The sequence below is a fragment of the Manihot esculenta genome, chromosome 7 (genome assembly GCF_001659605.2).
Source record: "Manihot esculenta cultivar AM560-2 chromosome 7, M.esculenta_v8, whole genome shotgun sequence".
Lineage (NCBI taxonomy): Eukaryota > Viridiplantae > Streptophyta > Magnoliopsida > Malpighiales > Euphorbiaceae > Manihot > Manihot esculenta.
Genome location: NC_035167.2, coordinates 34,284,672 through 34,307,280, shown reverse-complemented (window position 1 = coordinate 34,307,280; position 22,609 = coordinate 34,284,672). Strand labels below are relative to the sequence as shown.

Genomic DNA, 22,609 nt, shown 5'->3' with positions numbered 1-22,609 from the left:
GATGATTTGTTTGTGATGTGACGCATGTCATGATAACATGTAATTAATGAACTGTTTTACTGTTCCTCCTCACTGGGCTATAGAGCTCATCCCACTCCCTTAACCCCAGTTTTGCAGGTTCTGAGATAGCTATGGGAAGTCAAAGTCAGCAAAAGTACAGAGGAAAGTTGTGCTTGAATGTATGTTGTAATAGCGTAGTGGACATGATGTAATTAAAAGAGTAGTTGTAATGTAATGTAATGTATAGATATATATACTGTCGTATACTGGATAGACTTGTGCTTTTCCTAGTATTATTGCTATAGTGTGATGTATGATTAATCCCTTGTACATGAATCCTGTTTTACGTTTCTTGATGAGAAATGTGTGAGTTAGGCTTAATGTATGGCTTTGACGTGATACCAGTGGATTGTGTTACAGAGTAAAAGGGTTTCAATCCCTTGATCCATAGCAGATAGTAGTCCCTGGTATAGGCCCTGAGGGCCATTTCATATTGGTATATCTGAGTAGCAGTAGTTAAGCCTACAGAGTTTTACAGGATTATTGAGTATCTTTGTATCATGTATGGGATTTATCAGGTACACAGAGAGTATAGTCGGCTTGCTACGGGTCCCGGCGGCCTTAAGCCGATCTGGATCCTAGTGCCAGTGATGGTTCGGGCCGTTACAGAGGGGTACCGGTTTCCGGGTCGTTACAGATTGGTATCAGAGCATAGGGCCTCAAGAGTACGGTGTGTTGAGCATCTTTGCTCAAGGATTAGAGATATCCCACATCGGAAAGAGGTGTTGTCTTGTATAGGAGGGGAAGCACAATAGGTAAAATCATGTCCACTAGGATAGGATGTGGAGTCCTGTTTTGCATGCTGATGTGAAATGCCATGATGAGTTGCATGTGCATTATTGATATATTTAATATGTGCTGAGGATTCATGTGTTTTCACATGGATCATTTGATGATATTTTTGTGTGATGTTGTGCTTTTCAGAGGCAGGATGAGAGGAACTCGTCGATCTGCTAGATTGACAGGATCTCCGCCGGAGGATGAGGACATGGATGCTCATCTCCCCGTTCTGCAAAGGGCAACATCAGATAGTATAAACAGAGAAGGTACATCAAGGGACCCTAGAAGGTCTGATGATGAGAGTAGAAGGGGAGTTGTCCAGAGTGGTATGTCAGGATGTATGAGAGAAATAGAGGAGAATGAGCAGAGTAGAGATGGTAGCTTTGGCAGGAGTGGGTTGGGAGGAGATATGGGTGAGTCCCAAGGAGGCACTCAGGCCTCGAGATTTGTTCCACCTCAGTATCCACCCTACCAGTGGGGGGTAGAGTACCCGATGAGAGGTACATCAGATTTTCCTAGGTATCACCCATATCCCACCTTTATGCCCTATCCTTCCTTTTATCCGCCATATCCACCGCCACATCCACAGTATACCATGTTTCCACCCTTCTTTGGTTATCCAAGTTTAGTAAACCCTACCTCAGGGAATGTTGCACCTCCTCCACCACCAGGAGAAACAGTAGCCCCAATTGTCCAAACACCCAAGTCTAGTTCACCTGGGGAAAGTATGGTGCAGATGACAGCTTATTTGAGGTTGGATGTTCCCAAATTTGAGACTGGTGATGACCCTGTTGAGTATCTTAGAATGGTTAAGCTGATAACCGATGAGTTGGGAGCTAATGAGAGTAGAGCCATACAGATGGCAGGGGTTACATTGAAATGTGAGAAGGCAAGGGAATGGTTCACCCAATATGTGGATCCGAGGGTAGAAAACTTATTCTGGGAACAGTTTGCTATAGAGTTTGCAGGATGGGCTTGTTCAGATAGCTCAAGGGAGCATAAAGAGAGTGACTGTGAGCAGCCAGGGCAGACAGAAAACATGAGTATAGAAAATGACCCAGAGACTAGTGATCGTTTTCCTTTGGGTGAAGCTGCTGCAAAGAATAAAAAGAAAGTGAGAGGCCTGAAAGGGTCAAAGAAAAGGGAGTTTTGGAATAGGGTAAAGTTTGGCATAGGTTGTCGCGAGGGTTCGAGTTCTGGTTGGGATAGTTCTAGATGTGTGAAGTGCGGTAGGAGGCATAAAGGTGTATGTCGGGCTGGGACAACAGCATGTTTCAGGTGCGGACAGGAGGGGCACATGGCACGAGAGTGTCCCATTACGGTCATGTCAGCACAGTTCCCACAGACATCCGCAGACAATATAATGCCACCAGAAGCTCCAGCCTCGGTACAGGGCAGAGGTAGAGAAAGAGGGGTAGTCCCTTCTTCAGGAGGTTCCTTCAGTGGACGTCCGTTAGTTCCGGCTCGGATTTTCACCCAGGATCAGCCAGAGACAGACACACGGAACACAGTGGTGCCAGGTAAACTCACTTTTGAGTGTTCTAATGTGTATAGAATATCAGTTGATGTGAAAATAGTAAAGTGTACTAGAGTTAGATGTTCAGAGCCAAAAGGTCAGAGATAAAGGTTTAGAGACGAGTGAGTCGCTACATGTTAGTGAGCCAGGAAAAAGCTCGAAAGCTATAGCCGTGGATTTGAAGTCCAGGTAGAGAGAGAGTGATCTCTCATCTCTGAGTGTAGACCTCAAGTAAAGAAAGAAGGCAGAGAATAGCGGAAGAAAGTGAAGAGTAAGAAAAAGAATAAAAGTAAGTAAGAGAAAAGTAAGGAAAGAAAAGAGTAAATGAGAGAAGATAGAGCAGAGAAAGAACAGAATAGACTAAATGTAAAGTAAGAAAGGTTAGAAAGAGATTTCAGTTTAGTCTGGGATTAGATGGCGAGTGAGCTTTAGTTCAGATAGTTCTGGATCCGTGAGGCGTGGAGGTTACACAAAAGTAGTCTGATGGTATGGGACTACGGCATGTATAGATGCGAGCAGAAAGGACTCATATTTTGTGAGCGTCCTACTGCGGCCCAGATTGGCACAGTCCCAGCAGATGACTTCGAGTAGTGTAACTCAGCCTGTTGCTCTAGCCATGTTTCAGGACAGTGGTTGACGCAGGAGAAGAGAGTTCTCCTTTTCTTTGGTCGGTTCCCGAAGGAAGATTCGTTAGCTTTAGCTTGGATCTTCATCCTGACTTAGTAGGCGGTTAACACATTGAACACGGTGACGTCAAATACGTTCACTTGAGGGTGTTCAGATGTGTAGGTTATAGTGGACCCTGATGTTTCTTTCCCTGTTGTTGTGAGAGCCATAAATAGAGGAGGGGTTGATAACTTCTGGCTTAGAGTGTTCTCTTTGGGTCAGAGGGCCCAAGAGTGTGATCCATCTATGGCAGAGTCAGTCTGTCGGTTCAGTTCAGAGTTTGGTGAGAGTAGTAGATGCCGTCCAGCTGACCTTATGGTTCTAGGGGTGACTGATGATGTCAACCTAGGGCGGATTGGCTAGCTACTCGAGGTACTACCTACGTCTGCAAAGACAAGGTAGGACAGGTCAGAGTTCAGAGGCTCGGATGGGTCAGAGTTAGTCCTTAGAGGGGGACAGTTTAGCATACCCAGCAGTTTGATATCAACCCTACAGGCTCGTGAATTCGTTAGGGAAGTTAGTCAGGAGTTTTCTTGCTCTTGTTTGAGCGCATAGCCAGGTCAGGGAACCAGCCTCAGTATTCATAGATAGGAAAAGAGAAAGAGTGTTAGATGTTATTCCAGACGAGTTAGCAGGTTTACCATTAGTAAACCCAGTGGAGTTGAGACTAGATGTATCTTCACCTTTTCCTTTGGAATGATACCTGTAGCATGTAAGAGTTGAAACCTATAAGAGCTAGAAAAGCAGTTACAGACTGAAGAGCGATAGTAGAACAATGTGCACTTGGTAGTAAAGGCTTCTATCCGACTTAGTACTACACCCTGGAGTGTTCCAGTATCGTTGTGAGAAACGAAGGATGAAACCTTGAGATTTTGTCACAACTGTGACTAGTTGCACAAAATCACTACCAAGGACAGGTGTTCCCATGCAGAATGGATGATCTATAGGACCAGCTAGTAGAAGCTGGTTGTTTTTCATAATAGATCTAAGAGTTGGGAACTATATGGCCAAAGTCAGTTAGAGAAAAGTCAATTTAGCAGTTGCGTAGAGGTGAGATCTTTATGATAGTGAAGAGTCTAAACCAGAGGGAAGGGGTAAAACTGCTCAGCGACTCTGAGTATACAAGACAAGATTTACTGGGTAAGACTTAGCTGCCCTCAGTCAGATGTCGCTTATCAGTTTATCCTATAGAAACAGATAGCGAGAGAGCTAGAGATAGTCTAGCCATGTTAGAAGGGATCAAAAGAGAAGAAGCCAGTATAGTAAAGAAGAATAAAGACGGGCAAGGATCAGAGTGCGCAGCAAAATCGTAGAATAGTTTAGAGAAATAGAGAAGCATGCCCGATATCTACGAAATGTTGTAGATTTTCAGAGAACATGGCATAGAGGTCAAGTTCTGTAAGCTGAGTGCAATTTCAGGGCATGTCTGTTTCATTGTGATGTGTCACAATATAACATTGAAAGTAAGTAGAGAGAGAGAACGTGATAGCCAAGTCATCTAGCATTTCCGTAGAGTTATAAAGCCGAGAAGCATCAAAAAGAAAGGAAGATCCGTAGTCAGAAGTACAGGTTAGTATAACCAGAGGAGTGCGAATAAGCTGAGAAAAGGCAAAGAAAAGAAAAGTTAGTAGTCATATGAAAGAGTCAGGTCGTTTGTGTACAAGCAAGAGTGGTAAACACTCAGTGTAGACACAGCTTAAGCAATGAAGGGTCAGCAAAGTCAGACAGTATAGCCAACCCGGGAGTTTTACTCCAGGGGTATCTGTGTCTCGTCGTAGAGACCGATGGTAGGCTTTCTTCTTGTTTCCCTGTATGTTTCTTGTTGTTGTTTTAACATTCGAGGACGAATGTTTTTAAAGGAGGGAAGAATGTAATACCCGGCTAGATTCAGACATCGGAATTCCTACCGTCCGGGGGAGTTCGAGGATGTCAGAGGTCTCTGGAAGGGTAAGAGAAAGTTTTCTAAAATATGTGCAAGTGTTTTAAAGGTTTAGCGTAGAAAAGGATTGAGTTTTGAAGAGATATGGCCAAGGAGGCATTTTGCCATGTTCGGCCCCCTAAGGTTAAGTTCGGCCGCCTAAAGTGCCCAATGTTCGGCCCCCGAAGGTTATGTTCGGCCCCCGAAAGTTGCATAGTTTTGCATGCGATTCGGCAGCCGAACCTGAGGCGGTTGCTCATCTATAAGTGCACCGAGTGGCAGAAAAAGGAGGAGGTTTCTTCTCTTCTTCTGACCTAGGTGAGGTCTTGATCTCCTTAAAGTATTTTCATGGTTTTTCTTCAAATCTTTCATGGTTTTTATGAGTTTTACCCTTGTTTTGAAGAGTTGTGAGCTTGAAACAAGGTTTTGGAGTTTGAAGCTTTTGAAGCTTGGTTTCTCCATATCTTTGAGTTTGGATCATCTCAGCCTTTGTTCTTCAAGAGGTAAGTGTTGATCCATGGTTCTTCTGATGTTTTTATGAGGGTTGTAAAGGGAAAAGGGAGCTAGGCATGAGTTTGCATGAGATGTGCATCATAGGGTTTATGAATCCTTTATGTTTGATGTGTGTCTTGTGAGCTTGTTTGTTGGAGTTTAAAGTTATTTGAAGCTCCCTTAGGCTTGTTGAAGTGTTTATGCATGTTTTAGAAGGGTTAAATGCATGTGTTGAGGTCTGAACAGGTGATGGAGGGACTGGCAAGCGTCCTTGTGCACGAAACTGAGTTCTGGCTAAACTCAGGTTCGGCCCCCGAAAGTCCAAGTTAGGCCGCCGAACATGCCTGACTTTCGTCTCTGGAGGAGACATTCGGCCGCCGAAGGTGCTGCCGAAGGTGCCCTGTCCAGCCTTCCTTTGCTTGTTTTGCATGCATGTTTTGTGATGTTTTAGAGGGTTTTTGGAGAGATGTTCCTAGTTATGTTAGAGTATGTTTGGTACCTCATTTATGTCCATCTGTGTAGGATTGGACCGAGGAACCGAGGAGGCTCCAGAGTTAGAGTTGGTCCAGAGTTAGCCAGCATTGGCTAGAGGTGAGTGGAACTAAACTGAATATTTTATTTTGAGAAATGACACGATTCTAGCATGATCCATGCATCATAAAATGCCATGTTATATAATAGGTTGTATTGCATTAGAATCCACGAATTTGATGCATTGCATAAGTTGTTGTTGTGGTGTGGATGAACGTTGGATGATCCTTAGCCCTTGACATGAGATAAGATACTACTACAGAGATATGGCATGAGATAGCCATTCCAGGTCGCTCCTGGATAGTCCAGGTCGCTCCTGGTACTCAGTTACAGATAGACATACAGCATAAGAGAAGACTGGGTGATGGCTCCGCCTCCCTAGCATTATTGGATTTGTTGTGATATGATACAGTACAGAGAAGACTGGGTGATGGTTCTACCTCCCTAGCACAGTTGGGTATAGAAGTCTAGGTGATGGCTCTGCCTCCCTAGCAAGTAGGGTATTTGTTTATAGTAGGGGGCTATAGGTGACAAGTTCATCCGTTTGATGATTTGTTTGTGATGTGACGCATGTCATGATAACATGTAATTAATGAACTGTTTTACTGTTCCTCCTCACTGGGCTATAGAGCTCATCCCACTCCCTTAACCCCAGTTTTGCAGGTTCTGAGATAGCTATGGGAAGTCAAAGTCAGCAAAAGTACAGAGGAAAGTTGTGCTTGAATGTATGTTGTAATAGCGTAGTGGACATGATGTAATTAAAAGAGTAGTTGTAATGTAATGTAATGTATAGATATATATACTGTCGTATACTGGATAGACTTGTGCTTTTCCTAGTATTATTGCTATAGTGTGATGTATGATTAATCCCTTGTACATGAATCCTGTTTTACGTTTCTTGATGAGAAATGTGTGAGTTAGGCTTAATGTATGGCTTTGACGTGATACCAGTGGATTGTGTTACAGAGTAAAAGGGTTTCAATCCCTTGATCCATAGCAGATAGTAGTCCCTGGTATAGGCCCTGAGGGCCATTTCATATTGGTATATCTGAGTAGCAGTAGTTAAGCCTACAGAGTTTTACAGGATTGTTGAGTATCTTTGTATCATGTATGGGATTTATCAGGTACACAGAGAGTATAGTCGGCTTGCTACGGGTCCCGGCGGCCTTAAGCCGATCTGGATCCTAGTGCCAGTGATGGTTCGGGCCGTTACAGAGGGGTACCGGTTTCCGGGTCGTTACAGCTGGTGCGGTGATGGAAGTTTCTGCTGGTGCAGAAATTTCTTCAGCTGGGGCAGTAGGTGGTCTGTGAGAGGGTGTTGTTGATGAAGATGCTTTTGAGGCTTGGTTCCTCAAATTTGCTTGCTTCCTTAAGCTCTTGGCAGTTTTCTCAATCTCCGGATCGTAAAGAAGAGTGTCTTTACGGCCAGACCTGGTCATAAAGGGAAAATACGTTAGTTTAAATCAACTCCCCGGCAACGGCGCCAATTTTTGATAGGCGGTTGTCGAAGCCGTCAAAAATAAACCTATTATCAATCAACAAACAAATTTGCAGATAGTGGCAATAGGGTCGAACCACAGGGAATTAACACTAAAGATCTTCCTAATAATGACTAGGTAAAGTAAATAGCAAGTAAATAAAAGAGGGGGTTTTTGAGTTGATGGATTAACACTAAATAGTAAAAGAAAGCAGTAATTTAAATATGAGTAAATCAATAAGAGAAAGGCTTCTAGTTGAAGTATGAGTCTAATTCAGTTTGTTCAGAATTGATCATTGATTATTTAAAAGACTCCTTTTTTATTTCAATAAATTAGTTTTGGTTGTGGAAGACGCTTCTCACAATCCAAATTCCTCCTTAGTTCTAGTTTGATTAGGAAACGTTCGCTAATCAAACACTAATCAACAAGTTGCCAAGGAACGTCCTTGGGGCATTGTAGCATCGAACAACTGTTGATTGCATTAAGACTTAGAGAAACCCAATTCTATCCTTGCCAACCGCGTGGTCAAGTTTAGATTATGCAACCTGATTGAATGTGTATTTGAACAATCCAAGCAATTACGGACCTAAACCATTCAAACAATATTACTCAAGCAATTTAAAAGCAATGGACCCTTATTGATTCTAAAAGCAAAGTAATACTTGTAGAAAAGATCAGATTGTATAAATATTGAAACAAATAAGAGTTCAACAATGGAGTATTAAACCTCCCAATTCATCACAAATCTGAATATTCTCAACTTCAACTAGAAAATAAGGAAATTAGCCACTCATGGTGGACTAAATACACAAAAGATAGAAAAGAAAGAAAAATAAAAGAGCTGCAGAATTTCTAGCGTGAGGAAGAGGATGCTTTGCTGGTTTGGAAGTCCCCCTTTTATAGCTGAAGAATTCTCTCATCTAGGGTTTTGAAATCCCTTTTTGATTTGGTGTTGGACTCCTCTTTTGATGTTGAATTTAATTGCAAGTGGATTTCCTTGGATGAGAAGCTCTTTCGTGGCTCTTGGATTTGTGTTGGAAGTGATTGGATTGGATTTGGACTTCTGAAAATTCGGATTTCAGTTTGCTGCCAATTTTCCCGCTCTTTGTAATTTTCTGCTGTCAAAGTGATTTGCCCGGTGCTTTGACCAGTTTTCTTCAAGTGATTGGGCAAATCGTTGGGCAAATCACTACTGTCTGTTGCCTCCGGGTTTCTGCTTTAACTTTGATCTGGGCAGTGATTGGAGCAGACTTTTGGGCAAATCACTGGGCAAATCATCCTTTTGTAATTTTCTGCACTTTTTCTTCAATTTTCCAATTTCTTCCTTTTCTGTAAAAACAAGATAAAAACCATAAATTAAACTAAAAAATGTGTAAATAAGCAATAATAATTATGATAAAAATGTGGCTAAATTATGCTTGATCAGGATGCATAACCTGTTCTCCTTAAAAAGAAAGTCATCATGTATCAAGAACCCATCAGTAGGCTGGTGAGTCTGGACTCTAGCCCATATATCAACAAAATCATCATCTGTAGCATACAAATCCTTCAGGAATTCAAAACCTACAACCTCCTGGTTAATTGTAATCAACAGAGCAGCCCTCTTACTCAAAGCATCTGCCACCTTATTACTATGGCCAACCTTATGTTTGATGACATAATGAAAGGCTCCAAAGTAAGCTGCCCATCAGGCATGCATCTTATTCACATGTTTTTGAGTTTTAAAATGGATCAGAGATTGATGATCTGTGTGAATAATAAATTCTCATCCCATCAAATACTGCTCCCAAGTTTTAAAAGCCCGGAATACTGCATATAGTTCATGCTCATAAGTAGACCACTTCTTTCTAGCTTCATTCAGTTTCTCACTAAAGAAGGCAATAGGCCTTTTAGACTGTGACAATACTCCTCCAATCCCAACTCCACAAGCATCACATTCAATCTCAAACAGTTTATCAAAATCAGGTAGAGCAAGAATAGGGGTAGAAGTAAGCTTATCTTTAATATCTTCAAAGCTCTTGTTGGCAGCTTCAGTCCATGCAAATTTCTGTACTCTCTCTTTGTTCAAGCAATCTGTGATAGGGGCAACGATGCTGCTGAAATTTTTGATAAACTGTCGGTAGAAAGTGGCAAGACCATGAAAGCTGCGAACTTCAGAAATAGTTTTGGGGATGGGCCAATTCCATATTGCTTCTACCTTCGTCTCATCAACATGTATCCCTTCTGCACTAACAACGAATCCCAAGAACAGAACGCGCTCCGTCATATAGATGCACTTCTTAAGATTAATAATCAACTCACTTTCTTGTAGGGCCGTCATGACTTGACGGGAGATGCTGAAGATGTTCTTCCTCACTGCGACTAAATATCAGAATGTCATCAAAATAAACAACCACAAATTTGCGTAAGAAAGGATGCAAAACCTGGTTCATGAGTCGCATAAAAGTGCTAGGTGCATTTGTTAAACCAAAGGGCATAACCAACCACTCATACAAGCCTTCTTTAGTCTTGAAGGCAGTCTTTCATTCATCTCCCTCCTTGATCCGAACTTGGTGATAGCCACTTTTGAGGTCGATTTTAGAAAAGACTTTAGCCCCGGATAGCTGATCTAGCATGTCATCCAAACGTGGGATAGGAAATCGATATTGAACTGTAATTTTGTTGATGGCCCTGCTATCCACGCACATTCTCCAAGTCCCATCTTTCTTTGGAACTAATAGGGCAGGTACTCCGTAGGGGCTAATGCTCTCCCGAATATACCCCTTCTTCAGTAATTCTTCCACCTGTTCTTGAAGGATTTCACTCTCCTTTGGACTCATCTTGTAATGAGGCAGATTCAGTAATTTTGATCCAGGAATGAGATCAATCTGATGTTGGATATCCCGCAGGGGTGGAAGCTTTGATGATTCCTCTACTATCTTAGGAAACTCCTTCAACAACTCTTTGACGGGCGGTGGTAAAGATGGTGCATCCTCCATTGTACCTTTTGCTCTCACCAATAAAGCTAGTGTGCCTCTAGATTTCTCAACTGCGCCTGATAGCTTCTGCACTCCCGTAGAAACAACAACAGTATGCTTCCCTTCCACCCTAGAATGTTTCGTAGAACCGGAAGGCAAGATAGTAATCTTCTTTTGATTCCACGTGAACATGTATGAATTCTCCTTCCCTTTATGCAAAGCATCAACGTCGAATTGCCAAGGGCGACCTAGCAAAATTCCACAGCAATCCATATCCACAACATCACAATTAACAGGTTCAGTATAAGATTTATCGATCGAGATAAGCACGCTGCAGATTCTGTTGACCTCAATTGTCGGTCCTTCCTTAATCCATCCGACTTTGTATGGTGAGGGGTGAGGCTGTGTAGGCAACTGTAAATTTTCCACCAACTGCTTAGCTATCAGATTCTCACAACTGCAGCTATCTATAATTAGCCTGCAAATTGCCTCTCCTACTCGACACTTTGCCTGAAAAATCTTCCTCCTTTGCGTCTCATCCTCCTGTTTTGTTGAACATAAGATGTTCTTCACCACATAGGTGACTTTAGGATTGGCGGCCATAAGATTGGCGACTGGTTGGGGGTGTGCGGCGGCGGCGGGTTGGTGGATTCCCTGCTGCAGGGTCAGTTGTCCGATCATCTCCCTCAATTCTGCCAAAGATGCCTCAATCGCAGCAAGTCGCACCTCTTGGTTATCTGCCATGGTCGAACTTTGCTCTGATACCAATCTGATGTAGGGCTATTTAGACTCCGTCAGGAGTTGTAACCAATATCGTTTGGTTAAGACGAAATAAGAGAAAAGATAGGCTAAAAGACGAAAAGTCTTATTAAAATTCTTCAAAGATTGAAAAGTGAGTTTCTAATAGCCAAGAGAGGCTATTTATAATAGAAATAAAATCCTATTATGCAAAAATAATCCTAATCCTAATAGGAGTCTAAAATCCTAATAGCTAAGTGAGCCTATTTACAATAGAAATAAAATCTTAATATGCAAAAATAATTCTAATTCTAATAGGAGTCTAAAATTCTAATAGCCAAGGAAGGCTATTTACAATAGAAATAAAATTTTAATATGCAAAAATAATTCTAATTCTAATAGGAGTCTAACTGTTCCATATCAACGGTCCTAATAAAAATTGAAACTACATAACCACCAAACCATCGAATTGTGCATATGAAAGTTATAGCAGTGAAGACGACATTAACTTTCAAAATGAAGTCACACTGCATTTGACGGAACTAAAATAAGCGAAAATGATAAGGAGAGGTGCTTGAGGAAACAGAGTAGAGTAGAGTAGAGTAGAGGGTGAATAGTAATTTTGAAATTAGAAAACTTTAATATATTAACTCACGGATAAATTGAATTGGTCAAGGTCATAGAGTAATTTAACCCCACCATGTTAGAATTCAACATGACAAATTTTAATAAATTCCATAACATAAATGTTTGATTTAGATTTCCCACGAAAAAAATAACAGAAAAAAGGCTCGTGATGTAAACGTTGCCAAATAAGCATTTGCTGAGTAGGAATCCTCGTGTCAACCATTCAATGGAAATCAGTTGCTGGAGATGCTTAGCGTGTGCCCCCTCGACGCTGCATGCAATTAGTGCGTGCCTCCCCGTGCTCTCTCCGTTTCATGCACTACCCGCCACATTCTCCACGTTGGACTTCCCCCCTTCTTCTCCATCAACGGCTCTGATTCAACCTCGCTTCTCTTATCTAAACCTTGGCTTTTTCCCTGTGTCTTATGGTAGAGTAACAATTGAAATGAAACGTTTATTGCCGTTGGATTTGATAGCTTGGAAAATAGATGGCGATTTTAGGTGGCCTCAGGTGTGGAGGATTATATTACGAGTTGGGCAATGATGGACCAAAACTCAACTATTTAAAAGACACGGTCTTTGATTATGCCAAGCTTGACCATCCAATAAATCCCCTGTTTCTTGCCTCCTTCGTCACCCTATCACTCTCTTCTACGTCTCATATAAACCCAGCCAATCCAGCCCAGGCAAGGTGTTAATCGCGAGCTCCGATTTCCGACTCTCTCCATAGATGGCATCGGCGGGCATTCGTTGTCACGGGAACCAACATTTCATCAATACCCGCTGGCCGGGAAACACTCAACCGATTAATCAGAATGCTCGTGTTGGGCTGTGTTCCCTCGCGATCGATGCCTGTTCCAGACGGAAACAATGGAGGAATTGTTCGGTGTCGATGGGGACGGGAATGGGAATGGCGGTGACAAAGCATAAGAATAAGATCAATGACGGTGATGACGTGGCGGTTGTATATGAGAAGATGGATGAGTGGATGAAAGATTCAGTGGTGGAGATTGTGAAGAATTTACGAGAAGCGCCTTTGTTAGTCCAGGTTTACGATAAAGGAGAAACGACGACGTTGAAGACGGAAAAGGCAGTGGAGGAAGAAACGTGGCCATTGGTGATGGAAAGATGGGGGAAAAGAGAAGCGCCATTACCTGAAGGGTTGATATTCGTGGAGCAATTGGAGAAAGACGAGGAAGAGGAAGAGAAAGAGGAAGAGGAAGCGGAAGCGACGACGAGGGCGTGGGGAGTAGTGATACAGGGGAAAGGGGTGGATTGTGGGCCGGTGTGTTACTTGTTGAAGACGAGCAGAGCTAGGTCATCAGGGATGGGAGCCTGCTGCACCCACTTCTGCTTGATGAGGGTGAAGAATTTTAGGGAAAGTGCGAGGTCCCAGCTCAAGAATTGCTGGTTGCTACAAGGCCAATAAACCATTGAGTTAATGTGATTAATTACTTTTTCATAAACCATTTGTGTTATTTTGATATTTGGTTTATGTTGTAAATGATTTTTATTTATAGGAACTGAATTATTACTTAATTGTAATAAGACTATCATCTCATCAATTCTTATGCGACTTTTTAAGATCGATTCTTTTTTTTTTTTTTTTTTTTTTTTCCTTTGAACATTAGCCAGTTTGCTGAGAATTCCATAAAAGAAGATTCGTAATCTAAATTTTGTTTAGTTTAATTTTATAAATTTCACTTGATTTAGGGCTGCTTAATTAGAAAAATCTAGTATTTTCTTAATTTATTCATGAGCAGTGAGGATTGCAGATGAGAGGTTAAAAGATGATTATTTTATAGCATATCGATCAACTCTTATTCTAGACTTTTAAACCATTTTAAGTTTAATAAAAAATTTGAAGGAGAGCGGTAATCACTGCATAGAAGGAACATGCACTGCCAGATTAGAGTTGGCAAAGGAGGAAGCAATAGACTTCTGAAAAAGGAGGAAGCACTCCTACGATTGTGTTAAGCCCCACCACTATAGCCAATAAAGAGAGCCCTTGCAAAGACATCTATGCTTGTGGAAGAGAAGTTGAATCTAGAGCTGTTGGCCTGTTGCTCCTCCGACCACCAATCACCCCTCACTGCATGAAGCGTTCTTGAAGCTTAGAGAGGAAAGCCCTCTAAATCTGCAAACCTACAGCCAAAAAAAAAAAAGCATAACAAAGCAATCAGCTGCCAAAAGAAAGCCTCCTGAAATCCACCGTTGCCACTGAACCTATCAAAAAACACTATTTACACTTCCACTCTATAGGAGAAAGACAATCCATAGATGAGTAGAGAGAGGATTATATTGCAATGGATTTCATAGGAAGAAAAAATACATACATCAAAGAGATGTTCCTATTCCATTCTTTTTAGAATGAAAATTAGTCAAATTTAATTTGAAATAAAGAGATGAAACTAAAATTAAATTAAATTAAATGTAAACTAATCAATTGAATTTTAATTAAAATAAATTATTTTTTAATTCAACTATCAGATTTATGATTTAATTAAAATTGATATCGAGTTAAAATGAAAACTGAACAAAAATTAAAACTAAAAGATATTGTACTTTATAACAAATTACTGTTAATTAAACCGCTAATTTTTTATTCAAAATCAATCAAAATTCAATGAACTGAATCTCAACAAAACATGACCAAATTGAACAAACGCAAACGCAATGGATTGAATTCAGGCAACAGACCATCAACAAATTAACTAAATCTAACAAATTTCAACCGACCAAGAAGCAATAAAATTTCAACCAAGTATAAAAGAAAGCGTAGTTGATGATGTCCAGAGACATGAGAATGGAATATTCAACAGCACATCCCAGAAGCTCGTCTTTTGTAGTACTGTAATGGGTAGGCGACATGTGATGGTGAGCAAGGCAGAAAGAGACTAAATGAGCTTGCTGACTGTGGAAGTGTTTCGGCTCCATTATTATATTGGAGATTAGGATCCAAAACTTCTTCTGTAACGTGGAAAACCATTAACCCTATAGCAATTTTGGTAGGCTTATCATAATGAAAACATGTTTCATCAGACATTTCAAGAAATCTCTACACTACACTCTTTTGTACCATCAAGGATCTCTGCCTTTTTTCCTTCAAAATCATATTATACACTTGATTTAATAAAAGGAAAAATGCTTCATGAAAATGACTTGTGATCTTAAACTTTGATAATTCTGGTTCAACCTGTTAACAAACTTAAATACATAATCTTACGAAAAACAAAAAGAATCACATTTGCGACAAGAACAAACCTTTTGTTTTACATATAACAGAGAAAATCAGTTAAAATAAACATGAAAAACAACGATTAAAATAAATAGCTTTGAGCTATAACTCTTCAACTATTTTCTGTTTGCTGCATTTGATAGAAAGATAGTTAAGACTTGAGGGAGAGGGAAGTGAACTGGAGAGGTCAGGGAAGATTGGATAACCGGGAATCAGTATAGTATTTCAAAAAATAATAATAATAAAAAAAAACACCAAGGCTGCTTGCCAAAGACTTGTTTAAAGGCCTTGGCCAATGGCATGAAGAATATATACAGGAAGAGTATAAAATGCGTGGCAAAGGCGGGCCCCCATTTTTGAATTTGAAACCATCGATTCCCCCACGCTCTTCCTTCAAAATTCATTCCATACTTAACACATTTTCTAATCCTATATGCTAATTGCAATGCCCGCTCTCTTCTTCTCCAATTCCAAGCAATCAACTTTTCAAATACGGATCTGCTATTCCCTTTTCTAAACCTATCCATCTATTCCATTCTACTTTCACTCCCTTCCTTCTCAACAAAGTTCCCATTCTTTATCTTTTTTTTTTTTGGTTCGTTTTCATTCAATTTGAAGTTTTCCCAACACCGCTTGAATTTTGTGCCATCAAAGTTTTGGACTTCAATTGGGTTTCCTAGATAATGAAGAATCAAGGTGATCTACGGTTGCCCAGAACTGATCATACGGTTGGTTTATATATTTGTCATTTGTTGAATGAACTCGAGATTTATGTTTCTGTTTGAACCTCTGTTTTTTTTGTTATTTATTTCCTCTTTGTCGGGTTGCTTTTAGGCGATTGGAGAAAAGCGAAGCAGTGGCGGATTGGGAGAGAAACAAGAAAGTCTTCATGAACGGATTAAAGTGCGAAAACTTGATTCCGTGTTGAGGACTGAAGGTACTCTTTTTTGTTCAAGTTATAAATTTGTGGATTCTATTAGTTGCTTTGTTCATGAATTTTGAGTGTTAACGGATTGCTAGAATTGATTTCAGTTGAATTACAAAGAAATAGTATTGTTTTTCATTTAAAACTAGTAGCTTTTTCTGTATTTATATCCTATAAATTGTAAATTGTAAATTGCTAGTGTAGGTCCATTTTTGTTATGTTTCTCAATGTGCAATCAGTCCTGTTACTTTTAAACCCTCTTCTCATATCACTTGCTTTTACCTTTATTTTTTTTCTTTCTCATTTTTAGGAACTTTTATGTATGATTTTAATGTTTTAAAACTTCACAGAGACCAGCACCCATCCTATGAAAAATAGAGAAGCTAGTGACCAGTTTCAGTTTGGTGAAGGACTTTCTCAAGTTACCAGTTTGCCTGTAACCATCGATCTGGCTGCTGCGCAAGCAGAAAGACGTGGGAGGACTTCATTGTCTGTCGAGGCAGGATCTAGACCACTAGATCTCAATACTGAAGCTTGTGTTGCTGATAATTCAGCTAGCAATGCAAGTCCGGGGAACACTGAGACTTGCAAGAAAGTCTCTTTGCTCAAGCAGCATGATAGAGAACATGATAGTAAATTTGTAACCTCTGGAGGGATTGGCTTGGATCTCAATGCCGAAGATGTTACTAGCCCCATGAACCCGGAATTGTTTCGTAATCCCAAAATTCATGATCACTTGAAATCAAGAAGGGATGCTTCTGAGTGTGGGAGTACTACTAGTCCAGTGAAGGGGAAAGACTCATTAAGAGTTTGGAAGGAGATGAAGCAAAATGGTTTTCTTTCATCTTCTCATGGCGGCATTTCAATACAACGTGGTGTAACCTCATTTTCACATGGTGGGATACCAATGCCAAAGCAACGTGGGAGGAAAAGCAAGAATGATATTCTCAAGAAAAAGATGGAGCTTGCAAAGAAAGAACAAGTTGATAGGTTCACTAAAATTGCTGCACCAAGTGGACTGTTGAATGGTTTGAACCCTGGGATTATAAACCATGTGAGGAATAAAAAACAGGTCCATTCCATAATAGAGGCCTTGGTTAAGTCTGAAAAACTTGAAAATGGTTGTGTTGAAACTAAAGAAACCAGAAATGTGGGTGATTCTGGTGTACATCTACTCAGTTTTTCTCGAGGAAATGGGGGTTCAACTATTTTATCTGGGAACAAACAAATAGGAGGATGCCATATATTAACCGGGGAGAGTGACTCCAGCATGGTAGGCACGATATGTGGCAGAAATTCTTTATCACACTCCACTTCTGTCATTGAAGATGATACTTTAGCACTTAAGTTATCAACATCAAGCAAGGTATCTGAGGAATCTAGAACTTTTTCTAATGAGGAATCAACAAATGTCAATAGCATTTCTTCTCTTTCAGTAAGAGGTGTGTACTTGAACAGAATCTGTAATTTACTTTATGCACTTTTTATATGAAGAAATATGGGGTTGGTTAGTAATAACGTACAGAATAGTTTACGAGTAGTTTATTTTGCAATTCTTTGGGCATCACTATTTTTCATGAAAGGAATGCTCTTTCTCGACTTTCAGCTGCTAGCGTTGCTTCTCAATGGCTAGAGCTTCTTCATCAAGACATTAAAGGGCGCCTCTCAGGTAGTGATCTAATGTTTGAATAAAATTCTGACGGTTTTAGTGAAGAATGCATAGCACTGCCCGGCAATAAACCGTGTTCTATACTTGCAGCATTGCGACGCAGTAAGAAGAGAGTCCGAGCTGTAATTACTACAGAGTTACCTTTTTTAATATCAAAAGAATTCCCATCTAACCAAGAGAATGATCCTTTTATTATGAAAACTTCATCTGATGGACAGTCTAGTAATGCAATGTCTTCCCTGCATCAAGCAAGATGGAGCACATTATTTGATCAGATGGATAAGGCACTCATCGAAGAAGAGAAACAACTTGTAAAAATGAGGGGAGATTATTCTATTTCATATCATGGCTCCAAGTAAATAAACTATATGTGTTCCCCAAAATGGAATTTCCTTATTCTCTTTGAAGAAGATCAGGAAATAAAATTTTACTTGATTAGATCTGTCATCCATTTACTGATGTTTGATTCAGTTTATTCTTCACCTAACTATTTTAATGGAAACATGATTCCCCACCTCAAAATATTTGTTGTCAAAGCTTTTGTTAAAATAAGATACTCTTTTCCACAGTCTAATATCCTGTAGAGACCTTCCCTAAACAAGAAACTTGTTTTATTAATGAGGTTTATGTCAAGCACTAACCTTTTATATGTGGTTTAAATTGCAGGAGAGTTGGTTGAACCAAGTAAAAGAAATGCAACTGCACTGTGATCAGGGGCTGCAAAATTTTCAATGGAACTCAATTTTTGTTTCCCAACTGCAGGAAACATCAGAAAATTACAATAGGTAAAGCTTTTATAATCTAAGGAGTGATGATGGTAAGCATCTATAGGTAAAGAAAATTACAATATGCACTCCATTGCGTTATTTTATGGAGAAAAGGAACAGTGATCGGTATTCGGTAAGGTACTGATCTTAATATAGTCTAAATAAAATAGAGAACAGTGCGACTCTTATATAGTAGGTCATAATCGTTGACTTTTGTTCTGTCTGGTTTAAGAGGTTTAGTACATTGAAGTAAGCATGTCAATATTGGCTTCATGTCTTCCTTGTCAAGAATGCATCCAAAAAGTGGTTTTGAAGAAAATTTATTTATCTTTTTATCAAGTTGAAATTCATGCTTGCCTTTTTCTTTGGGTAAGGCTGGAGTGCTGCAAAATGAAGCAAGTTTGCTTCTGAATAGGCTCAGCAGGTCCTCGTTTATGGTCTTCTGATTAATCTTTTTGATATTAAAACATAAAAGTAAAATTTTTTCAACATCTTTAGATCTTTGTGATTGAGATTGGGGAAAACACAGTAGGCAGGCTCATACTATATCATGTGGTAGTATAATGCATTTCTTGTTTTGTTTTGTTTTTGTTTTTTCTTACCTCAGGCTCCCTATGCGGTGGATATTGCTATTAGTTTTCAAAAATTTATTGTTTTGTATGTGGTGCAGGAAAGTTGAGACCTTTGAGAGGGAAATAGCAGTTAGAGCTGCAGCAGCTTCCATCTATTCAACCTGCAGTTTTCTGATGTCAAAGGAGAATGTATCATGCTTCTGATCTCGTTAACAATATTGTTTTTTTTTTTCCCTTCAACTTATCTTACTGTGGTAGCTTGACCATATGCGTTTAGCAAACTACTGATTAGGTGTTTAGTTTTACAAGGCTATGCGGCTTATCCAGTTTGTAACATTAGGAGAGGAACTCTCTTGACCTTTTCTCTTGTTTTAATTTGATCTGTCAGGTACCGTGCAGTGGCAGGATAACAGAATCTGATTGTTAGAACTCAAGTTGCATGATTAAAGTGGTAGAATCTGATGTTCAGATTCCTTCATTAAATTTTTTTTTTCCTTGGTTTTTACCGAGTGTAGAATGTTTTAAAATTTTTAACTGTTATAATAATCTTATTTCTCTCTTTAGAGCCAACATGAAGCAACCCCTGCTCATGATATTATAACCAAGAAATGGTTACATTACAATAATTTGTACAGAATTATTAGTTAAATACAAAAAAAGAAAAAAGAAAAAAAACTCTGCAGTGGTATGTGAAACAAAAATGACTGCATATTCTTGACATCTCAATCACATTCCTGGGTTCCTCATCTTACGCTTGTAACAGGGCTTCTATGATTTAAAAGGCCTTCACATCACCATGTTTGCCTGCGAGGAGTACAGTATCAAAGAGCATAAACAAGAAAGCTGTATAATATAAGTTATATTGTGTGAAACGCTGCACTTTGGTAACATGTTGCCGCCTCATTTTGTATAAGCAGCAGGACTCGGAGCCAATTTGGGAGCTGCATGTTGCTCGACATCTCCTTGGAGGATGTTCATCTGAAACTCTGTCCAGTGAACGATACTGCAATTTCACACTCTGCATTATCTTCACCCCACAACTATACATGATTTATGCATCAGTTAATGGATAACCAGCTGAGTTTTCACATGAGAAAAATATTCAACCACGACATAAAACTGAACTAATGGGCAAAGTTGTTATTTGTTTCAACCAACACAGGTCCAACTCATGGAGAAAAATATTTTCCAACAAATGGAGAAAAATATTCAACCACTACGTAAAACTGAACTCCTTGTGGACAGAGATGTTATGAATAACACAATTGACGTGGTGATTTTCTGCCAAAGGATCATACACCTTTTTTTTTGTTAAATTCTAGAATCATAAAAAGTCTGTTCCTTTTGATGTGAGTATCTGAGTAGCTGAAAGTGGAATATGTTTTTTTTTTTTTTTTTTCCCTTTGTTGGGTAGTCGTTAGATTTCTTCTTGGCTTTGTGAATTTGTTGCATTAACTGATGAGAGGTGTTAAAATTCCTTGACAAGAACCTGTCATGTCATGAAGTTTGAATCTTTACCCTTATTATATTAACTTTTACTTAAATTTTGTGCATGGGCTTTTAGTTGCTTTGAATAAATTTAGGTAGTTTCTCGTTAAGTTCAAGTTAAAGCATCAGTAAAATTCAAATGCGTGATTGAAGCAGACATGAATGTTTTAGAAGAAAACTGTTGAAGTTATAATTTGAATCAGGCTTATGGCACATTCTCTTTCTATAGTTTATTCTAAAAAAAAAATGACAGTCACGGCTTCGTGAATGAATCCAGGATTAGGTTCATTCCAACCAAATTTTCTAAATGTGAGAACTCGACTGTAATGATCAGGAATTTATTCTCTTTTCCTGGAAATTTGAATATAGACCCAATTCACTCTCATTTCAAACTGCTATCTTAAATCTTTCTTTCTGGAGTTGGTGGTTGGATATTCTTTCAGTTTGACGCTTTCTCTTCTTAGACCTTGATCTGTAATTTGGACTTTGTAGTGTGCTGATCAAATTTCCTGTGAACAAACTCGAACCTTTTGATTTCCCCAACTTGATAATGGATATTTGGATTTGGTTTATTACTTGCATTCCTCTCAATTCTTAATGGCTAACACTGAATTGCTCCTTTTTTTAACATGTAGCTACCCAGGATTTGTTTGTTCTTGTCCAGAATGAGGGAAAGGATCCTCTGAAAGTGAATTTTACAATCATAGATGTTGACATTACTATCCCAGAGATACAAGTACCTAAACACCAAGCCAAAAATGTCCAATTCCAATACTTAATCTTATTGACTTTTGCTCATCCTCCTAAGGATTGGAGATGTCTTTGTTTGGAATCATGATTAACCGCTTCTGAGTCTCTACTTTTTGATGAGAACTTGGGAAAGTTTGATTTGGCCTTTGATTAAGTGTAAAATATAACCTACTCTGAGATTTAATTACTGTGTCCCATCTAAATGAATACGTGTCTTGATCTCATCACCTGTGGACCTCTGACTTACAGTCTTATTGCTTTTGTTTTTTTTCCCAGATCAGAATCATGGCAAATATTTCTGATTGGTGAGGGTATCTGTGTATTCCCTCCTTGGTGTTACCCTTTTTCTTTTTTACTTCTTTTACTGAGGTAATTCTTGAAGTTGCTTCCAAGAATTTCACTCTCACAAAAGCCTGAATCAACCCCTCTTAGAAACTAGATACTGTAAAGCTGCAAATGCACATTTCTTGTGCTTAATTATTACAAGTGGGCATCTATTGGAAAGAATGTGTTGTCCCCCACCTACCAATCCGAGATCATTGGCTCTCTACTTACAACTACTATGTGCTTGAAAAAAGATGAGAGGTATCATTTTCCCACTCAATAAAGCAAGGAATTTTTAGAAGAACAACATTAAAAAGGGAAAAAAATATAAAAGAAAAAGGAAACAGAGGAGAAGGCTGGAAGTGGAAATCATTTTGTATACCATTTATCTCCACCAATAATTCTTTTCTATTCTTTCATGTATTTTATATTATTGCATAATACAGTTTGAGGAAGCATGGACTTGTTTAATAGGAATCTGTCATGTTCGAGTATCAAAACAGAGATCCTCTGTTCCTTGATCACAGAGATTCAACACATGGGGCAGAGCAACATAAAATATGGTCAGTCAGCTCTCTCAAGTACAACAAAAATAGTAGGTAATTTTCAATCTGTCACTTCCTGTAACCAAGAAGACATTAATATTCCAACCTTAGACAAATAACAGGATTGTTAAGGACCCATGTGCTAGTTGATTATTACATGCCAATACATAAAGTTCTCTCGGTCCCATCACCATTTATACAACCTCAAGGCTGACTCCTCTTCAAAGTATGGACAACTCATTCATTTCTCCTTCCACATGCTCATGAAAATTTTTATTATTTGACTCCTGCCATTTAAAGTAGAAGGCAATTTTTTTGTTGTGATTAAAAATATGTAGGGCTATGACTATGCGTCTTTGAAGAGTAGAAGAAGAATAAGGGCGAAACTCATGTGAGATTAGTTGTGATTAAATTACTTAGCTTAAGAAAATCCTTTGGACAATTAAGACAGTTTGAAGAGAAACAAACAAAAAATGCATTTAAAGAAAGTGGAGTATTAGTGTCATTAAAGACCCCAGGGGTGCCAAAATCTAATACAAAAAAGAATGCTTCTATTCCGACAGCATCA

The 22,609-nt window shown here is 39.3% G+C and overlaps 2 protein-coding genes across 5 annotated transcripts; both read left to right on the top strand.

Annotated features, from left to right (window-relative positions):
* Positions 1-12,325: 12,325 nt before the first annotated feature.
* LOC110618503 lies at positions 12,326-13,347 on the top strand. Its single transcript, XM_021761642.1, has one exon. The coding sequence runs from the start codon at positions 12,494-12,496 to the stop codon at positions 13,190-13,192; it is 699 nt and encodes a 232-aa protein (XP_021617334.1). The 5' UTR covers positions 12,326-12,493; the 3' UTR covers positions 13,193-13,347.
* Positions 13,348-15,314: 1,967 nt separating this feature from the next.
* Positions 15,315-19,635, top strand: LOC110619322. 4 transcript variants are annotated; one of them, XM_021762682.2, is made up of 8 exons: positions 15,315-15,697; positions 15,836-15,938; positions 16,277-17,368; positions 17,533-17,595; positions 17,686-17,906; positions 18,262-18,380; positions 19,033-19,123; positions 19,323-19,635. In XM_021762682.2, the coding sequence occupies exons 3-8, from the start codon at positions 16,294-16,296 to the stop codon at positions 19,359-19,361; spliced, it is 1,608 nt and encodes a 535-aa protein (XP_021618374.1). In that variant the 5' UTR covers positions 15,315-15,697; positions 15,836-15,938; positions 16,277-16,293; the 3' UTR covers positions 19,362-19,635. The 4 variants fall into 4 exon arrangements, 3 of the variants coding, with proteins under 3 accessions (XP_021618374.1, XP_021618372.1, XP_021618375.1); XM_021762680.2 differs by having other exon boundaries at positions 15,316-15,729; XR_006351162.1 differs by lacking the exon at positions 19,323-19,635 and having other exon boundaries at positions 15,317-15,729; positions 17,686-17,950.
* Positions 19,636-22,609: the final 2,974 nt, after the last annotated feature.